This window comes from Sparus aurata, chromosome 24 (genome assembly GCF_900880675.1).
Source record: "Sparus aurata chromosome 24, fSpaAur1.1, whole genome shotgun sequence".
Lineage (NCBI taxonomy): Eukaryota > Metazoa > Chordata > Actinopteri > Spariformes > Sparidae > Sparus > Sparus aurata.
The window spans coordinates 11,183,610-11,205,265 of NC_044210.1; the positions used below are offsets into that span (position 1 = coordinate 11,183,610).

At 45.4% G+C, this 21,656-nt stretch overlaps 1 protein-coding gene and 2 non-coding genes across 4 annotated transcripts; 2 read left to right on the forward strand and 1 right to left on the reverse strand.

Annotated features, from left to right (window-relative positions):
* The first annotated feature begins 248 nt into the window (after positions 1-248).
* Positions 249-20,186, forward strand: hecw2b (HECT, C2 and WW domain containing E3 ubiquitin protein ligase 2b). 2 transcript variants are annotated; one of them, XM_030409572.1, is made up of 30 exons: positions 249-735; positions 4,389-4,496; positions 4,574-4,668; positions 5,550-5,625; positions 5,726-5,895; positions 6,012-6,154; positions 6,395-6,495; positions 6,612-7,492; positions 7,571-7,706; positions 7,823-7,978; positions 8,668-8,769; positions 8,952-9,102; positions 9,185-9,288; positions 9,375-9,502; positions 10,010-10,195; positions 10,321-10,473; positions 10,689-10,791; positions 10,867-10,963; positions 11,055-11,138; positions 11,357-11,466; positions 12,597-12,717; positions 12,808-12,921; positions 13,018-13,170; positions 13,257-13,355; positions 13,454-13,583; positions 13,706-13,852; positions 13,934-14,048; positions 15,766-15,851; positions 15,959-16,071; positions 16,155-20,186. In XM_030409572.1, the coding sequence occupies exons 1-30, from the start codon at positions 339-341 to the stop codon at positions 16,264-16,266; spliced, it is 4,671 nt and encodes a 1,556-aa protein (XP_030265432.1). In that variant the 5' UTR covers positions 249-338; the 3' UTR covers positions 16,267-20,186. The 2 variants fall into 2 exon arrangements, with proteins under 2 accessions (XP_030265432.1, XP_030265433.1); XM_030409573.1 differs by having other exon boundaries at positions 6,615-7,492.
* A 332-nt stretch (positions 20,187-20,518) lies between these two features.
* Positions 20,519-20,637, reverse strand: LOC115577426 (5S ribosomal RNA). Its single transcript, XR_003983134.1, has one exon. It is a non-coding gene; the product is annotated as a 5S ribosomal RNA (ribosomal RNA).
* A 344-nt stretch (positions 20,638-20,981) lies between these two features.
* LOC115577373 (5S ribosomal RNA) lies at positions 20,982-21,100 on the forward strand. Its single transcript, XR_003983095.1, has one exon. It is a non-coding gene; the product is annotated as a 5S ribosomal RNA (ribosomal RNA).
* The last annotated feature ends 556 nt before the right edge of the window (positions 21,101-21,656 follow it).

Below are 21,656 nucleotides of genomic sequence, written 5' to 3' on the forward strand. Positions count from 1 at the left end.
TGCCGCTCTAAACCAAGAGGGCCTGGGTGTCTACTTCCTGTCTTCCCCCTCCATCACTTCCTTCCCCTTCCCTCTTTGTTTTCTCTCTTTGGTCTGCCCACTCGGCCTCCACCATTCGCCCCTCCCTCGCAACGGCCGTCCTCCCCCCTCGCCCCCGCCCCCAATCATCCTCCCCCTCTCCCTCCTCCTCCTCCGCCCCCTCCTCCCCCCACCACCACCACCACCACCACCACCATTCTCACCACCACCACCAGCACCACCATCACCACCCCCAGCTCCCCTCCTCCCCCCCTCGCTTCCAGCCTCCTCCCTTCTCCGCCTCCACCTCTGCGGTAACCATGGCGTCTGCCGCCACCGCCTCCTCCTCTCCCTCGTCACCCTCATCGTCGGCAAACGGCAGCGCCCGAGAGCACCTGCTGGCGGTGCGACGGCGCACCCCGCACGGCCGGCCGTACACAATCGGACCCGACAACCTCCGCAGTCTGTCGGTGCAGGGCACAGTTGAAACCTCCACGTCTGGGTCGTCCTCCGCTATGCAGTCAGGGAACCAATCAGAATCGACGGGGGTGGGGCTTCAGCGAGCTAATAGCGACACAGACCTAGTGACGTCAGACAGCCGCTCATCACTCACGGCGTCTACGTACCAGCTGACTCTAGGCCACAGCCACCTGGTCATCTCGTGGGACATCAAGGAGGAAGTGGACGCCACCGACTGGATCGGGCTGTACCACATCGGTGAGCAAACTCAACATCGCCTCCCCCCACTGAAGTATGGACCAGTCTGCTTCAGGAGGGGGGCTTTAACATCTGTGTTTTGAATTTAACAAAAGACTTGCATGTGACACAACAAGGGCTGTTGATACATTTTATTATTGATTAACCCCTCAGTTCTTATTTTTTTAAGAGAACATGCCAAAAGATGGAGGCAATGCTATATCTAGGCACAAAGTCAGGCAAAACGTCAACATCCTCACCAGCTGATATTCACCAGAACCGAAATAAAGGGCCAGAATTGTCCAGTATCTGGTTAGCCCCAGTATTTGGTTTAAGTTACTGAATCCAGCAGAGAGCAGGACAGAGGTGCTAGCATTAGCCTAAACTCCATGGACCAGCTGTGATACTACAAAGTTGATGTATCTGTCCGGAATATGAAGAAATAACAGAAAAAGTAAAAGTAATTTGTGTGTCATGTTCCAAAGATATCTATTGAAGTTAGCATGCTAACCAGCTAGCCCATAGCTAATTTGTCAGGTGGTCGTCCAACAGTAAATAACAGAAATAGAGTCAGCTAATACGACCGCTAGCTGCATGGTTAACTGAGCTTACTAGCTAATGGAGGCTACTGTTAGCAGCAATTAGCAGCTACACTGGTGATATGCTGCCTTATTTTACTTATTTATTTAATCACTAAACTTGAATTATCATTGAGGTCTCCTGGGCCTGATACCTTAAACAAAAATCCAAATTTTCGGACAAATAGTTCACTGTAATGTCAATCGCACAAGACTCTTCTCGGTGTTCATTTTTTCCCGTCCAGTAAGCTGTTAATTGTGCCTCCCCTGTGGTCTGTTCTTGCTTGCTCATCGTCATCATTTCCTCTCATCTCTCATTCCGATGCTGTCTCTCCCTCCATCTGTCTCCCTGTCCGCACGTCCGTCCTCCTGCCTGTGGTGTAATAAAAAATTGCTGTAGGATAGCGATATGATAGCGAGGTTGCGACTTGTAACTCATCTCCTCAAGGTTAGAGCATTACATCAGCCCCACTGCTGCCACATTAACCGGCTAATGGATTGTGTGTGTGTGTGTTTGAGAGAAAACGACGATGAGAGAAAGGGAGGAGGTTATTGTGAAGAAAGTGATGCTGACTCAGCATCAATATCATTTAAGAGCAGTGTGTTCCTTCTTACATTACACTCTTTCTGAAACACACAGACTCACACATCATTTTAAGTTCGTCCTGAAGATATAGCAATGTGTGTGAACGTGTGAATTAAATTTTACAAGCAGATGTTTGCACCTACTTTGAGAGACTCTGGAACATTATTGGCATTACAAGTTGCATTTTCTTTCCGTTTCCCTGTTAGCTTTAATCACAAAGGGTACATTTATGACTGTAAGGGGGCGTCAACAAATTATTGGGATCAGGAAGCCTCTTAAAAAAATAAATAATGCAGCGTCTTCTCTTTAATCTTCATTAAATAAGCATACAAAATGTAAAATTGTGTATCCCGAATTAAATGTTTAATATCTTAAAGAAGTTGAATTCATAATACATTGGAGGCAGCACTGCTTTGGAGTTAGTTAGCTCAGATAGCATTGTAGCTAGTGGTCCAGATCACTCTGTTAGAACCAAGTGGAGGTGCCCTCTGTCTTTTCTGACTCTGAATAACTTTTGTTCAGTACCTAAATTGCAGTAAAACTCGTCTTCTTGCAGCAGGAAACATTACAAATTGTGTGGAGAGTGTTTTCTGTCCATACAAATCAAAATAACGTTGAAAATATATATATTCAAGTGTGTTATTTATTCCTCTGCCTTTATAGCATTGATCCAGGTCTATTTTTCCACTGGCTGCTATTGTTACTACTGATTCATTCAGAGTTTAATGTGAGATAAAAGCCTCTCTCTGTTAACAGTCTGCTGGGCTCGCTGATGCCCGGTACCTCTCAGGCTCAGGTGTTAAAGAGCAGCTTTCAGCAGCCGGTGAAACACACTCCATTTTACAGAAAGCTAAGGTCATCTCAAACCACAGGTGACCCATTTTGTACGTGTGTGAATGAAAGTGAGTGCCTGCGGACAATCCTGTATCCAGACAGAGATAGAGAAAGTAGGGAAAGGTGATCCCTCCAGCCTCTCTGCAGCTCTCCGGCAGTATTGACCTGAAGGCAGGGGGATTTCTGGGGCGGTTCTCCCCAGGGGCGAGCACTGTTTCCAGCCTGGCTGTCGGCCATGCTCCCCTGGAGCCGGCTGAGCTCCTTAATAACCCCTCGCTGCTGTCTGACCTGTGTGTGTGTGTGTGTGTGTGTGACTGTAGTTTATAAGGATGATTGCAGGGTTACCCAGTCAGACAGGTGTGTGTGTGTGTGTGTGTGGAATACTTATTTGCTGTCACTAACAAAGGCTCAGGTTATTGATGGTGACCTAGTGTGACAACAGGGCAAAGGTTGTACTGTATATATATATGTGTGTGTGTGTGTGTGTGTGTGTGTGTGTGTGTGTCTGACGGACAGCAGCATTGATTCATCAGGACACGGGCCATTTGTCACAGGACGAACACATAAATGTTTGATGGCTCAACAGGCCCAGACGGGGGTTTGGTTTATGACCTGAGGGCAGAGTTTCCCTCAGGAAGCAGTTACCTCGACGCATCACGCTCCCTCTCTCTCCTCTCCTGTAAAATCTGCCCAGAAATATACAAACAGTGCCAAAATGCCCATCATTTCCTTGACTAATCGATTATTTGGTCAGTCCATAAAATGTCATAAAAGGTTTTTCGATGTCAAGGATGACTGTCATGATAAGGAAACAATCAAATATTCACATTTAAGAAACTAAAATCAAAGAATTTGAGACATCTTAAATAATGACTCAAAACGATTATCAGATAGGGGCCGAATGATTAGATACTTGACAGCTTTTCGATCAGCTGACTAATCATCACATCTCTAGCCGAAATAATTAGCTAACACTATCTAAAGTGGTTAAACTGCGGTTTGCTCCAGGCTGTGCGTCGGGCTGCAGCGCAGGTTTAAAGGCTATTGACCAGATGACTGAGACAGATGGACTCTGTGATTGGCAGCTCGACAATGACTGATGGACTTAATTACCTTTCAGGTGATAATACTGTTAAATCCGGCTGTATAGCACGGAGGCATTAAAGCTTACTTACTTAGCTCTGTCATTACTTATAGTAGGTTTTGTCATTGGAAAAGGGCTGTGACGTATTCTCATCTTATTATGGAGCTCAAACGTGGGATTTTTTGTTGCTTTGTGTCACTCAACAGTTGTTTTCCTTTGAAATGTTGTGCAGATGTAACTGAGACAGAATGAACACAGTGAGTCGGTGTACAGGTAAACACGCCGATCATTATTTTGCTGTTTTCGTCTACCATCGTTTCCTCGCACTCTTGACTTTAGTGAACAGCATTGTCATTAAAAACTTCCAGCTGGTGGTGCTCTACATAAATCACCGTCTTGCTGAGGTGGCCGTGCATGCCGCCGCCTCGTTAAGTGAGTCGATGGCTCACAAGCTGCTGGTGCAGTATGTGACCTTGCTAAAATGTTCCCTGCTCCCCTTGTCTCATTAACCATTAACATCTTACAACTGTTGGCTAAAGGACGGATAAACAAATGTTCAGCTCATGAAAGTAAATGCGTGTGTGTTTTACAGATGAGACGTGTGTGGCCAACGTGTGGGACTCCAAGAATCGCGGCGTGAACGGCACCCAGAAGGGACAGATCGTGTGGAGGCTGGAGCCGGGACCCTACTTCATGGAGCGTGAGTGTACTTCATGGCCTCTGCGTTCTGTAACTCTGAGGAAATAACCCTGACGATCGTTTTCGGTCTCTCCACAGCGGAGACTAAGGTCTGCTTTAAATACTATCATGGCGTAACTGGAGCACTGAGAGCAACGACACCTTGTATCACCATCAAGAATCCTGGAGTACCGGTACGTCCGTCTGCATCGTCCTACAGTCATGCAGATATCTCTTATTTTCTGTCTATGAAACAGACAAATCCTTAATCCTGATTGGAAACATCCAATAGGCAAAGATGTAAAAAGAAAAATACAGAAATAAATGCGTCTGGAAAATAAATGAGGGGGAGCTCAAAGTGAGGATGATAAAGAAATGGATACAGAATTGAACAAACACATGTCTAAATGTTCCCAACAATGTTCAAACAAAGAGAAAATCCCACCGTCATTTAAGGTAACAGTGCCTTTCATTTGGTCGCCTGTCGCTTTAACTTCCAAGTAAGCGCCTAACGATGCCTCTGAGAATGGGTGGGGGGAAGATAACATGGATGAAATCATTAGCTCGCCTGCCAGCCAAAACAGCAACGTAATGCTGCTTCTTGGCTGAGAGTTGGTGTAAGAAGCTTTATTAGTAACTCTTAGTCCTACAGCGCTGTGATTCTTTGTTAGCTTTTTGTCGGATTCCTCAGACGGACTCTGAAACAGGCAATAAATGAGAGTCCTGGTTATCAGCTGTAGATCCTCCTCTAACTCTGAATAAATAAGGCCATTTACCAGGGTCCAGATCAGCACAGGTGGTAAGAAAGTATTCTGGAAGCTGGAAATAAGATGGCAGGGATGCATTCAGAGTCAGTGGAGAGAAGTGAACGGAGAGCGGCTGATGGCACGGAGCTGTCAGCAGCACAAACTGAGGGGAAGAGACGTTTGTTCCAGTTGAGTCATCTTGAATCAGAACTCGTAAAAGCATTAGACCTCTCCCTCTCTTTGATTCCTCCTTTTTTTTTAACATTTAAACAAACTCTCAGCACAAAAAAATGCTCATACTGCTCTCCTGTTGGTCGTCTTCCCATCAGGTGGGCAGTGAAGGCCAAGTGGAGGACCAATCAGGGACTGAGCACTGTCGGAAACTCGTTAGCTTCACCCTATCAGGTGAGAGGGACGAGTCGGGCAGATTGTGGCGTGGCTGTAGCCCAGTAGAAAAAAAATACACTAATACGCTGACGACCGTGTGTTCTCCATCCGTCACCAGACATCCGGGCGGCGGGCCTGAAGAAGGGCATGTTCTTCAACCCCGACCCCTACCTGAAGATGTCCATTCAGCCCGGGAAGAGGAGCGGCCTCCCCAAGTTCACCCACCACGGCCAGGAGAGACGCTCCTCCATCATAGCCAACACCACCAACCCGGTGTGGCACGGGGAGGTCAGCGCTCACATACATGCGCTATAGCATCGCAAAGATGTTAAATACGTGTCCATGCACAATGTGGTGCCCTGATGTATATAAATGGGTCTAGTTTCTGTCGATTTTCCCCGTAGAAATATACCTTTGTGGCTCTGCTGACCGACGTGTTGGAGATCGAGGTGAAGGATAAGTTTGCCAAGAGCCGACCAATCATCAAGCGGTTTCTGGGTCAGCTGATCATCCCAGTGCAGAGACTCCTGGAGGGCCCGACGGCTGAGTGAGTTCACGCACACATCTGTAAATTCGCTTTGTTTTAAACGAGCGCTCGGAAAGAAAGGGAACATCTGAGAACACCTGACCTTCAGCATTTAACCTCAGCGACCTGATGGAGTTCAGTCAATACGAAGTCAATACGTACCAATCAGCTCATTGTTAAGGCATTGATTTGATATTGATCTACAACTGAGGAGATCATATCCTCTGCTTGTGTTTGACATGTATGTGTGTGTGTGTGCAGTGATCAGCTGGTCAGCTACGGCCTGTGTCGTCGACTCCCTACGGATCACGTGAGCGGCCAGCTGCTGTTCAGAGTCGATATCACCTCCACAGGACAAGAAGGTGTGTGTGTCTTCATTATACATACTTAAATTGATGCATAATCTTTAACTTCCCCTAAACTATTTGCCGTGTCTATTCTTCTTTCTACCTCCTCTGTCCCTCCACCTTTCTGTCAGAAGCTTCCCCAGACACTGGGGGAACTATCTTGGGTGGCGCGGTCAACAGCGACCCTGGCAGTCCCTCCGATGACGAAGACCTCCCTCATGCATCCTCCTCGTCACGTGTTGCTTGTGAACCCTCCCCCACGGGCTCCGACGAGGGCTCCCTGATAGTCAACGGTGCTGGTTACTATGGCGACGACAGCGTTTGGCGAGAGCCGGGGCAGTTAGGGGAGGAGGACCTGCTGCCTATGGCTGTGGGTGGCCACACCCACCGGCAGGTGTCGCTCAATGACTACCTGGACGCCATCGAGGCTCCCAGGAGCCCAGGAGACCGGCCTTTAGTGGGGCCTTCTCCAAAGCTCCGCTCCAGCTTTCCAACGGACACTCGGCTCAATGCGATGCTGCACATAGACTCGGATGAGGATGAGGAGCACAGGGAGCAAACGCAGGAAGCGGAGACACCGCAGAGTACGGACTCATCAAGGAGACCGGCTACATCCGAGTCTCTGGGGAATGAAGGTTCAAATGCAGAGCCACAGGGGTCGAATGGAACTGGGACTGGCAACGGACCAGAGGCAGGTTCCCCCGCTGGTGCTCAGCCTGCAAGTGAGCCTGCAGGAGCTGAAGGTGGAGCTGCAGAAGGTGCAGCCAGAGACCAAACACAGGTACCAAACAACGGGGATGGAGAGGTCACTGGGGCGTCAGCAGAGGCTGCAAATGTCACCGGAGAAACGTCCGCAGCTCCCAGTGCCGCTCAGGCATCAGGAGCTGAGGGGGCTGCAGCACCTGCTCCGGGGGAGTCTGTGGAGGAGTGTACCTGCCAGGAGCCGAGCAGCATGGGCGCCAACCAGGACGTTATCTGCACGTCCTCACTTGGTCCACTTTCACCCATTCAGGTGAGCAGCTGGAGATCAGGTCACGAAATATCAAGAAGGGAGGAGCTTTTTTCCTAAAATGTCTTGTTCTCTCTTCAGGAGGTGGATACAAGAAAAGAGGTGGCTCCGAAGGCGGAGGAGGAAGGGGCGGAGTCGTCGAGCAGCGAGGCGAACGGGCCAGTCGCAGCAGCTACTCGGCCCAAAACGGACCGAGGAGGAGGAAGTTCAGAAGCTGGTGAATGTTATTTTAAAAAGTTTCACTTCTGTTTTTTAGGTAAAAGTCAATCCCGGACAAAGGACAAACCCGTAATTTTGTGCACTTGTTTACTCAAAATCTTGTTTAAATTAAAGGAGCGACGGCAAGCGGCGGGGACGGGCAGGAGGAGGAGGAGGAGGAGGGAGGCGAGGTGTGGAGGAGGAGGCAGTCCATGCAGGCCTCTGGAGGCCAGGAGGTGTGCAGGCCCAGAGAGAGTCCCAACGGAGCGGCAGGGGGGGAGAGAGAGATGGGTAAGACCTCCATTATTCCAATCAAAGAATAACTTGTGTATTAGTTTTATTTCCACACACTTCCTGTGCAGCTTCACTCCTCTATCAGGTGCGACTGAGCAGCTCCAGCAGAGCAGCAGGAGGTTAATGGGTTCAGTCAGGGTCTCTTTAATGGTTGTTATTAACAGAATCAAGTGTATTAATCATTCAGTGACTGCCACCACCTCTCTTTAACTCAGTGAATATGCTCCTGTTGGATGTGAACACAGCCCTCCATTTACACACTGACTAGCTTATTGGCGGAGCTCTTCTAGGTCGCTTTTTCTTTCTGTTTTGAGTGTGCAAGTCAGAATATTGAGTTTATGTACGCTGACAAAAATCTGATCCAAGAGAAACATCCCTAAAGCAAAATCTGCACCGGAGTCTCTCCCCTACGTCAAGAGGATTGAGCAATCAGGGAGTATTAATAAAAGACTGGAGATTTATACAGATCAGGACAAGTTTCCTGCAGCTGCCAGAAAAAGCTGCTGGCTTACAGCGAGTCACAGTCGTGCTTATCTAACCTTGTGACAGTATTAGATAATAGGCGGTAACACTGCTGTGATTGAGGGGGAGATGAGCCAGCTGTAGGACATCAGAAGACATTTCTGCCTTTTTCTTGATTTTGGTGACATCATGTAATGTGTGTGTGTGTGTGTGCGCGCGCGCAGGTGCCACAGCTCAGGTCAATGGCCACCAGTCTGTTCGCTCCCTGCCATCTGTGCGCCATGACATCAGCCGCTACCAGAGAGTGGACGAGCCACTACCGCCCAGTAAGTGTGTGTGTGTGTGTGTGTGTGTGTGTGTGTGTGAACTACAGCAAATATATAACATATTATTGTTTTGTGACTACAGTACCCACAATGCAACACTGCCCCTGTGGCATAACAGATGCATTAAATCAATTATACATACAAATGTGTTCTTACTTTCATTTTATGTGTGTGTGAACCAGACTGGGAGGCTCGCATCGACAGCCACGGTCGGATCTTCTACGTGGACCACGTGAACAGAACCACGACATGGCAGCGCCCCACCGCTCCCCCGGCCCCGCAGACCCTCCAGAGGTCCAACTCCATACAGCAGATGGAGCAGCTGAACCGCAGGTCAGAACACGCAGATGATCGAACTCCAAATATGAGCGGCGGAGTTTAAAAAGTGTGTAACTAACGCGCGCGTCCTCTCCAGGTATCAGAGTATACGCAGGACGATTACAAACGACAGCAGACCAGAGGAGCAGCCAGCCAATGAGCTGCCGCCCGACGAGACCGACATGCACCCTTCCATCCCAGGTAATTACTGCACTGCATCCTGGTCTACGTAGTCTGTTGAGTCCTAGAGGCTTGATTTTTGCTTTGTTTTCGTGTGTGTGTTTCAGAGCTGCGCAGGGACAACAGTGTGGCTCAGTCCAGCTCCTCCAGGTCTCGCCTCACCCTGCTGCTGCAGTCCCCCAGCGCCAAGTTCCTCACCAGCCCCGACTTCTTCACTGTGCTGCATTCCAACCCTGTACGGGTGCTCACTTTCTTCTTCTTCTTCCTCTTCTCCCTCTTCTCTGTTCCCCCCCCACTTCCTCATTCTTACAGTATCACACAGTGGTATTTGTTGTAGAAAAGTGCAAACATTCCCTTCAAACTCTGCTGACCACATACACTCGTTAAGGGACTGTATGAAAATGATTAGGGGTCTGGAAACGGGTTATGCATCTTTTTAGGGGATTTCTGTGCTTTTTTCTGCTACACATATAAGATTTTTTTTTTTATTTTAAAATTTAAATCAACACTGCTCACATATCTGTAAGTTAACTATGAAGCTGAGCATTTGCAAGTTAGACTCAACCCGCCTCCTCACACCAATATTGTTCCTACTGTCCCTCATACAAACCAAAGCTGCAGTAATTACAGTACTGCGGGAAAGCTCTTAACAAAACCTCTCTCTCTTCTCTCTGGTGGATGTGTTTCCTCTCTTCTTTCTATCTTTCCCCCCTCCTTCCTCCCTCGCTCCTCTCTCTCTCAGAGTGCCTACCGTATGTTCACCACCAACACGTGTCTGAAGCATATGATCAGTAAGGTTCGTCGGGATGCTCACCACTACGAGCGCTACCAGCACAACAGGGACCTGGTGGCCTTCCTCAACATGTTCTCAAACAAACAGCTGGAGCTGCCCAGAGGCTGGGAGATGAAGCACGACCACACCGGCAAGGTGGGGACGAACCTCCGTGTCCATCAGATTCTCAATTAACTTTAAAGGGTTAAAGTAGAACTTCATTATATAATTCAGGAGGCTGTTGTTGACACTTCCTTGTTTTTCCGTGTGTACGAATGCAGCCTTTCTTCGTGGACCATAACTGCCGCGCCACCACCTTCATCGACCCCCGGCTGCCTCTCCAGAGCACCCGGCCCCCCAGCGTCCTCGCCCACCGCCAACACCTGACCCGCCAACGCAGCCACAGTGCCGGGGAGGTCAGCCCAAGACGACTGGTAAGATGCACAAAGACGCGAACTTAGGGTGTCCAGCTAACATTCCTATCCTGGACAGCTTGCAGCAGATTGAGGCCGTTATGACTTTAGCAGGATACATTTATTGCTCTGGTGGTTTGTAATGTTAAACTGGACATCTCTAACTAACTAACCACATATTGATGGATGTCTCTCAAGAAAGAAACTAAAAACACAGTCTTCCTGTCTCCCTGTAGGTGGGTGAAGACCCTCGTCATGCCGGCCCACCCGTCCTGCCGCGGCCTTCCAGCACCTTCACCTCTGCCAACAGGAGGGATTGCCAAGACGTTGTGCCAGTGGGTCAGTACATGCACAGACACACACTCATAACCCGTCGTAAAGGATCAGATCCGAACGTGTCTGCTCTCCTTCTAGCTTACAACGACAAGATCGTGGCGTTCCTCCGACAACCGAACATCTTTGAGATTCTGCAGGAGCGGCAGCCCGACTTCAACCGGAACCATTCACTCAGGTACAGTGAACACCCACGGCTGCTGACACGGCATTTAGTATTTATATCTGTGGCCAGCATCCCTCTCAATGTAATGTTGCTATGACAACAGGGAGAAGGTGCAGCTGATCCGCACAGATGGAGGGTCAGGATTGGCGAGGCTGTCGGGTGACGCTGACCTTGTCATGCTGCTAAGGTGAGACCTTCTTCCCTTCCCCTCAGTTCCATCCTTTTTCTCATCTCCCCCCCTTCCCACGTCTTATTGTATTAGTTGTGTATCACCTTCCCTCTTTACTTCCGTGTTTCCTCCTTAATGTATGTCCTTCCTTCCTCTCTTGTTTCAGCTTAACTTGCTCGATTGAATTAAATCAGTCTATTAAATTTCCTCCCCCTCTCTCTCTCTATCCTCTGCAGTCTGTTTGAAGATGAAGTAATGTCCTACGTGCCTCCTCACGCCTTACTTCACCCCAGCTACTGTCAGTCACCTCGGGGGTCCCCGGTCTCCTCCCCACAGAACTCGCCCGGTAGGAGACTTGAGAGACGAGTCACACGTTTTCACTGAATTGTGTTGAAAGTCGGCATTAAGGCTCTCTAATTAAGCTAACATTGGCTGCACATTTCCATCCAATGAGACTCTTAAATGTCTTTATAGCTACATACATGACACCCTGTTAAAAGGCTAATGCTAACAGGTCCCTAGGCCAAAAGTATCTGTTTTCTTACCAGTTCATGGTCCATGATGAAGAAATGGAAAAGAATCAGGATGTAGAGCTAGTTAGCCCTGGTATTAGCATACGTATGATAAAGAAAAATGTAATATTAGCATTTCTATGTCATTCCAGTTGTTTGTTTTTTTTAATCAGCTGTAGCAAACCTGCTATATAAGCTAACGTTAGCTCCATGAGTTGGTTGAAAAAAACACTCTCCAGCTGACATTTAAATGTTTTGTAGCAAAAAACTTTGATCTTGCAAAAGGACAACTTAGTGGCTACATATATAACATGCTAAATGACTGAGGCTAATGCTAACAGAGAGTAAAGCTCAAAAGAAAATTAGTCTCTGGGTGAAATGGGAAGGAAACGACCTGAAGAGCTAGTCAGCCCTGGTATTAGCATAAACATGCAAAAGAAAAATGGAAGAATAACATCGTTATTTAGTTGCAACATGACCCTGTTTGGCTAATGAGCTTAAATTTGTTTGTATTTCCAAATGGTATGCTTCCACTTTTTAATGCAACAAGAGAAAGGGCCTGAGTGTTTGGCAGTCGAGAGTAATGTTGGCTGGAGCTTCTGGAATGTAAACTTATCCAAATCCAATAAAGAGCAGTACAGAGACGCTATTGTTAGCCTAAAATGATTAGCATCCAGGACCGGCTCCCACTTAGCAGGGTAGTACTACACAGTGGTTGTGCTAGTCATGAATGGGGCTTTATTTTTAACTTAACCTGTAACCCCCTCAATATAATGTAGTCAGTTAATAATGTGTTCCTTTTACTCTTGACACATTTCTAGGCATATTGCTAAGCTAGTCAGCCGGACATGCTTATGTTAGATCAGATAAAAGTGCTGTTTAAAGTGCATTTCTTACAGATCTTCTTGTGTATTTCTGTGCGGTTCTGTGTTAAAAATATTATATCATCTTTCTTTGCTTGTAGGTACTCAGAGAGCTAATGCAAGAGCCCCAGCCCCCTACAAGAGAGACTTTGAGGCCAAACTGCGCAACTTCTACAGGAAACTAGAAACTAAAGGCTACGGCCAAGGACCGGGGAAGCTAAAGTAGGTGGAATGAGACGTCTGAAGTGTGAGCAGCTGTTCTTCTCTGATTCTTTGCATCCGTCCACTCACTTGCTTGTGTCGGTGTCTCAGGTTGATCATCCGTCGTGACCACCTGCTCGAAGATGCCTTCAACCAGATCATGTGCTACTCCCGTAAAGACCTGCAGCGCAGCAAGCTCTACGTCAGCTTCGTAGGGGAGGAGGGGTGAGTGTGGGGGAGAAACATGACACCCAAGAAATGTGCGTTCATATTATGTCTATTTATGTTGATAATCTACATTTCAATCTGTGTATGTTGCAGGTTGGACTACAGCGGACCCTCCAGAGAGTTCTTCTTCCTGGTTTCCAGGGAGCTGTTCAACCCTTATTATGGTCTGTTTGAGTACTCAGCCAACGACACCTACACCGTCCAGATCAGCCCCATGTCCGCCTTCGTAGACAATCACCACGAATGGTGAGAGACAGTGGTGACGCTCAGATATGATCATCAGCATCCTGATTACTTTTATGTGCATTAATGTATCTGTGTGTGTGTTTCAGGTTCCGGTTCAGTGGTCGTATTCTGGGTTTGGCTCTGATCCACCAGTACCTGCTGGATGCCTTCTTTACCAGACCCTTTTATAAAGGCCTGCTGCGCATGTACGTACAGTATGTCTTTGCCAGCGTGTGTCTGATGTGACCCAGAATACTACAGATGCCACATAAACTAACACTCACGCTCATTTCCCACCATGTAGTCCCTGTGACCTGAGCGACCTGGAGTATCTGGACGAGGAGTTTCACCAGTCCCTCCAGTGGATGAAGGACAACGACATAGAAGACATGCTGGACCTCACCTTCACCGTCAATGAGGAAGTCTTTGGACAGGTTAGACCCGAGACGGAGAGAAAAAGATGAAGGACTGATATTGTAAAAGAAAAAGTCTTTGGCTTTGTTTCTTCTTGAGGAATAAGTGTTTAAAAACATGATTTTCGTCTGTGTTTCCACAGATAACTGAAAGGGAGCTGAAGCCCGGTGGAGCCAACATCCCCGTCTCTGAGAAGAACAAGAAGGAATACATAGAGCGGATGGTGAAGTGGAGGATAGAGCGAGGAGTGGTGCAGCAGACTGAAAGCCTGGTCAGAGGCTTCTACGAGGTACAGCTCACAGAAACCACTTCAACTTTTGGTCTCTTGAAATGTACTGGAGGAAATGTGACTGTACTGTGTGTTGTCCAGGTGGTGGATGCCCGGCTGGTGTCAGTGTTTGATGCCAGGGAGCTGGAGCTGGTGATCGCTGGCACAGCTGAGATTGACTTATCAGACTGGAGGAACAACACAGAGTACAGAGGAGGTATGGAGGACCATGTTGACTGTAGCTCCCACAGTGAGGAAGAGGAAAAAATGGAACATCTTTTATCACAAACAATAGTTTTATAATCCACTTTTTTCCAATGCCTACATACTACAAAACTGGACATTTGATGACACATACCATGCTTTTATGACTACAAATCATTCCATTAACAACTTTCTAAAACTCTGATTGTTACCAACATCATAACCCAAAATACACCACTAAAAAACTCCACTATGTAATACAGATATACACAAAATAATAACAGGCCATGACTAACACAGTTATACTTAATAACACTCTACATCATCTCCCTATCCATAAAACCCTGAATTTAATAATCCCAAAACAGAACAACACACATATCAACAAAAACTTAGCATCCCATAATTGTCTCACTCCACCTTAGACATACACACAAGCATTTCTTTCCCAACAATTTCACCTCCGCAAGACATCAGCCATTCATCACTTGCCGTCCCATAACCCTCCCCGTACATCTCTCTGAAAGGCCGGGGAGGAAACGCTCCCCCTCCCCGACCCCGCTACTGCAGGACTGTTCCTTTTGCTCCGGGTACTGACAACGGGCAGGAGTCGAACCAGGTGCTACACTCCCGGCACCTTCAACAGTCACGAACAAACCCACCACGCCACCGAGTCCCCTTCACGCTGGACCCTTCTCTCTGAACGCTTTTTAGTTTTCAGTTTGGGTGTTGGCTTTTAAAAGCCACACAAAGGATTTGAACCAACATGCTCAGACCTTCTAACCGAGCTTCTAACACACTGAGCTATGTGACCTGACTGTCTTCACCTCGGTTTCTACAGGCTTTTCACTTCTTCCTTTGGATGACCAACTTAAAAAATCACACAAAGGATTAAACCCACAGGCGCTGAACTTCTAACCAACCTTCTAACATGCTGAGCTATGTGACCTGAGTGTCTTCACCTGTGTTTCTACAGGGTTTTCATTTCTTCCTTTGGATGAGCAATGTCAAAATTCACAGACATGAGCGGGAATTGATTTGACGTCCTTAAAATCACAACACAGCGCACTAACTCCCTGAGCTACTTGATCTGAAACACCTCTGCTTTGTTTGTTAGACCTCTTGAGCCTTCCTCCTGGTGCTGGATGTTAAAATGTACTGAGCCTTATGAGGATCAAACTCACATCTTCAGAACTACTGATTAGTCTTCTAACCCGCTGACCTATTTGATCAAGGCGCTAAAATGCTATTTCTTGCTGACTCCATTGCTATTCTTCCCTTTGGACATCTGTCTTTAAAATGCACAGACGCACCCTGGGATCAAACCTGAAAACCCAAAACTTCTAAGCAGTTCACTATCAACTGGTGCTATTTAGTCAGAGATACCAGCATTAGATCACACTCTGAGTTGTTGGAGTTATATTTCAACTGGATCAGACTAGATCTTGTCCTCTTACTGCCCTAAACATTCAGACATAGACAGTATAACTCTGTTTCTTCACCCTCTCTTGACCCTGGTACCTTACGTTTGTTTGTTCTAAAATAATATACCAATAATACATCATTTCATTGCTTTGCGCTCTCCATCCTTCCTCCTTTATCCAGCTTCCTGTTGTTTTCCCTCAGAGTCATGATTTACCTCAAAATCCCCTCAGGGTCAACCTCTAGTCATTTTACCATCATCCTGATCCTGTTGCCATAGATACATGACCATGACGTCTTGTGTTTAGGTTACCACGACAACCACATTGTGATCCGGTGGTTCTGGGCAGCAGTGGAGAGGTTCAACAATGAGCAGAGGCTGCGACTCCTGCAGGTGGGCTCGTGTGTGTGCGATGCAGTAAATTCAACTCTTGAGATGAAATGTCAAAACGTATCTTATTCCCCTTCTTTTTTCCTCCTCTGTTCCTCTCTCGTCTTCAGTTTGTGACCGGGACGTCCAGTATTCCTTACGAGGGCTTCGCCTCGCTGCGAGGCAGCAACGGGCCCCGCAGGTTCTGTGTGGAGAAGTGGGGGAAGGTCACATCGCTGCCCAGGTAAACATATCGCATCATGCTAATGCCCTTATTTGGCGACAAGAAAAAAATGTCTGATATCACCTTGTGTGGTCTCTCTCCAGAGCTCACACCTGTTTCAACCGGCTGGACCTGCCACCGTACCCGTCCTTCTCAATGCTGTATGAGAAGATGCTGACCGCCGTGGAGGAGACGAGCACTTTCGGGCTGGAATGAGACCCGACCCGACTCTCAGCTCACCCCAGACCAGCTGGTGGTCGAGAGTGAAGCTGGATTACAAGTCCCATACCTGGTTTTGTTTTTAATTTATAATGGGCTTTATTTCATAGCAGAGGCTGACGAGACCTTTGAACCATGAAGAGTCACAGAGGTAAACAGTTATCTTGTGTTGCACCTGCATGTTCTCGGCACCTACTTAGTAACACACGCCATCACCTGTGTGATTGTGACGAGAGCCACACTGCCTTCGGGGAACAGAATCATAACTGCCAGTGTTCGACCGATCGGAGACCGGGATTGTTTTTTTCTTTTTTGTCACTTTCTCTTTGATACGGACGAGGTTGAAGTTTAAGAAACACATCAAAGAAGAAGCAACCACTGCCTTCCCTGCAAACGCTGTGCGGACTCGCTCCTTTTATTCCAGTCTGGACTGGACCTCGCAGGACTCTCGGGCCTGTCCAGAACTGTGAGCTTCAGCGGCGCTGTGGTTTGCAGAACAGCGTCTCCTTGTGGCCTGTTGCGGCGACTGCACCCCTGTACACGGTGCACTTGTTTCTCATAGCCTTTTTCGAGGGACCGCCTGAGGTAACTTTTGGTAAAGTTTGTGGGATTTTTCCATTGAACTTCTACAGCTGATTTTGGGGACCCCTGAAAAAAACAGAAGCTTTGGTATTGTTGTTACAGTATTTTCATCTACGAGAAAAAAAAAAAGTGGTTTTCTAATGATGTGGCGGTGACATGTTGTGATTTGAATGTAACTAACTTTATGATGTAGATTGTGTGGAGAGTGATTTTGTACCTGATCTGGATCAATTGGCAAGAAAACAACAAAAAAAAAGAAAAAAACATATTTGGCCACCACTTCATTGAGTTACTAATGTGTTGATGAGTAAATTAAGTTACATATAGTATGTAACCATATCCATCGACTTTGATTGTAATCAATTGATTTGAGACTCGCTTTGATTCAGTTCTGTTTTATGAAATCTGTTTAAAAGCTGTCTACACAAAAGATGTGTAGACTGTAAGAAAAAATTGTGTATCCAAATACAGGAAGTACATTAAATGTCCACACACAGCAGGGGCGGATCTAGACAAGTGTACATGGGGTTACAAACATATGCTACTTCTGCAGGTAAATGTTTAAAAGGATGCACTTCTCGTCCTTCCTTTTAATTTTTTTTGATAAGCTACGATCAATTAATAGGCATTGAACAGTGACTGATATTTAGACTACCTGATCCCAGCGCAGCTTAAATGTTTCCAGTCTTGGTGCGGACATATATTTATTTATTTATTTATTTGCTATCAAATACTGATCATTTGACAAGTAGTTTAATGGTAAAAGTCTTCAGCAGACCTTTATTAATATCCACTCTTCAAATCTTAGAATGGTCTCAATGCCAGTCATCAAGAAAAGAATAATGATTTACATGCCGCAAACTCAATTTACTGCCCATTAAACTACTGTGTATGTTACATAGGGAGCAGTGAGTCGACCATTGACTGATTTAAGACTCGGTTCATCTTAAGACGCGATTTTAAATCGCTCACTAAGAGTCTGCAGCCATCCCAGCATTCCTGTGTGGCTGTACTAAGCCAGCTAAATGCTAATGTTAGCATATAATGTTTACCGTCTAAGTTTAGTGTGTTAGCATGCTAGCATTAATTAATATTAAACACGAAGTACAGCTGCGGCATGAAAGCTTTTTCACACCGAGCAATGTAACTTTTTAGCTAACGTTACGCTAATGGTCATGCTTTTTGTAATTAATTATGGATTTCCTTCCATATTTCTTGTTTGATTCAGCACTTCGGACAACTCAGAAACATAGTGGTGACTGACAAATTTGCAGTATTTCACAGAAACAGTTCTAGGAGCTGAGAAGCCCCCCAATGCCCCCCTCTGGATCCGCCCCTGTCAGGCACGCCCAGATCAGAACTGAACTGTTTCACCACGCTGCTGGTAAAAAACACACAATGAAGTCCTCAGATTTTTAAGCTGCCGAGTCCAATTTATTATGTACTCATAGAAGAGGACTTGAGACGTTCAGTAATATATCAGCTGGCATATTGTTGCTCATTAGAATAACGCATTTTCTTTTCATTCTTATTGGCTCTTTATTCACTTTACACACTATGAGTGTACGAGTATGAGTTTCCTCTTTCTTTTGCTCTTCTTACACTCGTGACGTTGAACACTTGTGTATTTGTACGGCTGAATTTGATTACACACGTATGTAAACTCTGTCAAATGTCTTTTTTTTTCTGACATGGAGAGTTGACGCTGTTTTAATAGTTTCCTCTAGATTTTTGCACTCATTTCAATATTGAATGACTTGTATCAACTCAATGTTTATGTTAATTTAAAAATCAGGTTTGTTTGGTGACGTTCACGTGGAGAGCTTGAAGCAGGCACACAGTAAAAACCATCATAGTAGACGAGCATGAACGTTTTGTATAAAATCCATTTTGAAGGAGCTTGCAGTGAATCTTTTTCTCTTTTTGTACATTGAGATACTTGTTACCGTCCTCTTCACTCACATTCCCCTCCCCTCCCTCCTCCTGCACTATGAATGTAAGCACGCCTTGAACTGCCACATCGAAATACAACTGACCACACGCAGGCCTACAACACCTAGAAGTCAACACGAACCCCTCTGAACGCCTCATTTTTGTACACGCAGCAAAAAAAAAAGGCTATATGGAATCCCAGTCACGCCCAGAAGACAAAAATAATTAATTACTCTTAAAACTTTTGATTTTTACGGAGAATCTCTTACTAGCTCTTAATTTTAGACATAGTATCCATGTCGCACTTTGGACTTATTTTTAATTAATAACGATACATTTTTACTTAATATCCCCAAATCCTTTTTTTTTCTCTAACTTAGTAAGTCTGTCGTTTCAATATATCATACTAAGTAGTGCTGCGACGATTAATCAATTGTTTGTCAACTATTAAATTAATTTCATTGGTTTGAATAACTTTTTAAGAAAAAATAAATCCAGATTATTAAAAGCAAATATTTTCTGGTTTCTTTTATATTATTTTCTTAATTTTATTTTTTTTAATTATTTTTTTTTTTCTTTGATAGTAAACTGAATGTTTGGGGATTTTTGAGCAAACATGACATCCAGGGCTTTGGGAAACATTTGATCTCAACAAATCTAATTAATTGTGAACCAAACAACATTAATTTCCTTGTTGTTTAATTATCGTTAGCTCGCAGCTCTACTTAGTTTTGACAAGACTTGTCTTCTTATGACTGTTTTTAGCTTTTTGGCAGAAATGGGCTTCCATAAGACCAAAGTAACGACAGACGGACTGCTTTTTTATGTGTATTAAGTGGTACAAAAAACAACTTTAAAACCTAAACAGCGCTTTTTATGCAAACGTCAGGGAGGGCACATTTGAAACTGATCATGTTGTTACCAATTTTTGAAGCCGATTTTGATAAAAGTCCTGGACCTACTGTTTTCCTTGTTTACACTTTTAGAGAATGTACTCTAATCCAGAATATAATCCAGCATTATTTCTGTATGGAGTTTGGTAGGAACTTGGGTAAAGTTTCATGTACTATTTCAGTTTAATTCTAATGCGATACGATGATTCCAGTCTCATTATAGAAGATTCGATCCGCACTGCCCTCTGTCCTTCTCACCAGAATGTACCAAAGTTTAGAGCCGAAGCCGGCTGCCTCACATCTAACGACCTCCCACTCTCTCTGTACAGTCCACCTCACTTTTAAATATGAATGTTTGTCAGCACTCCTCTCCTGAAATAAAATGTCATCTCTCTATGCAAGCCTTTTCTCCTTCTTCTTTTTCTACTTCTTCCTCCTTCTTCTTCCTCCTTCAATGCCACTTTGACTGTAATTGAACAAACAGAGCAGGATAATAAATGCAAATCAGTATGTGCGTGCTGTCTTCTTCTGTTGGGACGTAAAACAGATATTCTATCATGTTTTATCTCCGGCTCTAATGGTTGGACATGAAGCGTAATGAAAGACAACCCCGTGTGAGAAAAGATAATCCTCTTGAATCAGAGCTGTGCTGTTGACTGAAGAACAAGGGATGCGTCAACTAGATCCGACAGGTGTATGGAGGACGCAAAATGACACCTGAATGAATAAAATGAAGTGTCAACAATTAAATATAATACTTTTTAATACCAACAGCAGATTTTAAAGCTGTCTCCAGTAAAGCAGCTGCAGCTCCCTCTGCTGTGTGCACAGAGCTTGTAAAAAGCTTACAGCACCTGGTATTCCCAGGCGGTCTCCCATCCAAGTACTAACCAGGCCCGACCCTGCTTAGCTTCCGAGATCGGACGAGATCGGGCGTGTTCAGAGTGGTATGGCCGTAAGCGAGGGAACCAGCTACAAAAAAGACTTTTATAGATGGTGTTCATTGTGGATCTTTCTATTCTTATATAGAGTCACATAGAAACAACATGTTTTTGTACATTCTGGATAAGCTTTGATTACAATGACGTCATTTCCACCGCTTACTGCATCAGTGTTGATAAATCCTGGAATATAATATAGAATACTGTGACAATGACAGGGAGAATCACTGCGACATAAACACGTGTTATATTTACTGATGATATATAATAAAGTATATAGAATAAGAGACAATCTACTTATAAAAATGTCAAACTAAGAGATGCTACATCATCTATAAAAGGCCTGTTTGTATTTGAGTCTCTCGCTTACGGCCATACCACTCTGAACACGCCCGATCTCGTCCGATCTCGGAAGCTAAGCAGGGTCGGGCCTGGTTAGTACTTGGATGGGAGACCGCCTGGGAATACCAGGTGCTGTAAGCCTTTTACAACCTCTGTGCACACAGCAGAGGGAGCTGCTGCTGCTTCAGTAGAGATACAGATCATTTACAGTTTTGCTTTGACTCAGAATAACTTCTGATACTCTTAAATATGAAACATGAAGTTGCAATGAAGCTTTTAAAAAAGTGTTGGTAAGCAGCACTTTAGGGATCAAGATCTGAACCCAGAGCCTTGAACATGATGCACAGCAGACACTAATGACTGAGACATGTTGTGTTGTTTCCCTCAAATCTTTTCATGAGATCACAAATTGATCTGAACAGACATATTTACATCCTGGATGCACCCTTTGAGCCTGTGCACCCACTTCAGGCAGGGTGCTTTTAGCTTAGCAGCTAATTAGGGCTGTAATTGGTCTACAAAATGTCAAATATATAATTAATATTTCCCAAAGCCCAAAATGACGTCCTTAAACATCTTGTTTTGTCCACAAGCTAAAAATATTTAGTTACAAAATATTCACATTTAAGAAGCTGGAATCAGAGAGTTTTTCTTTTTCTGACCTCATTTCTTAAACGATTTCTCATCTATGATTTGC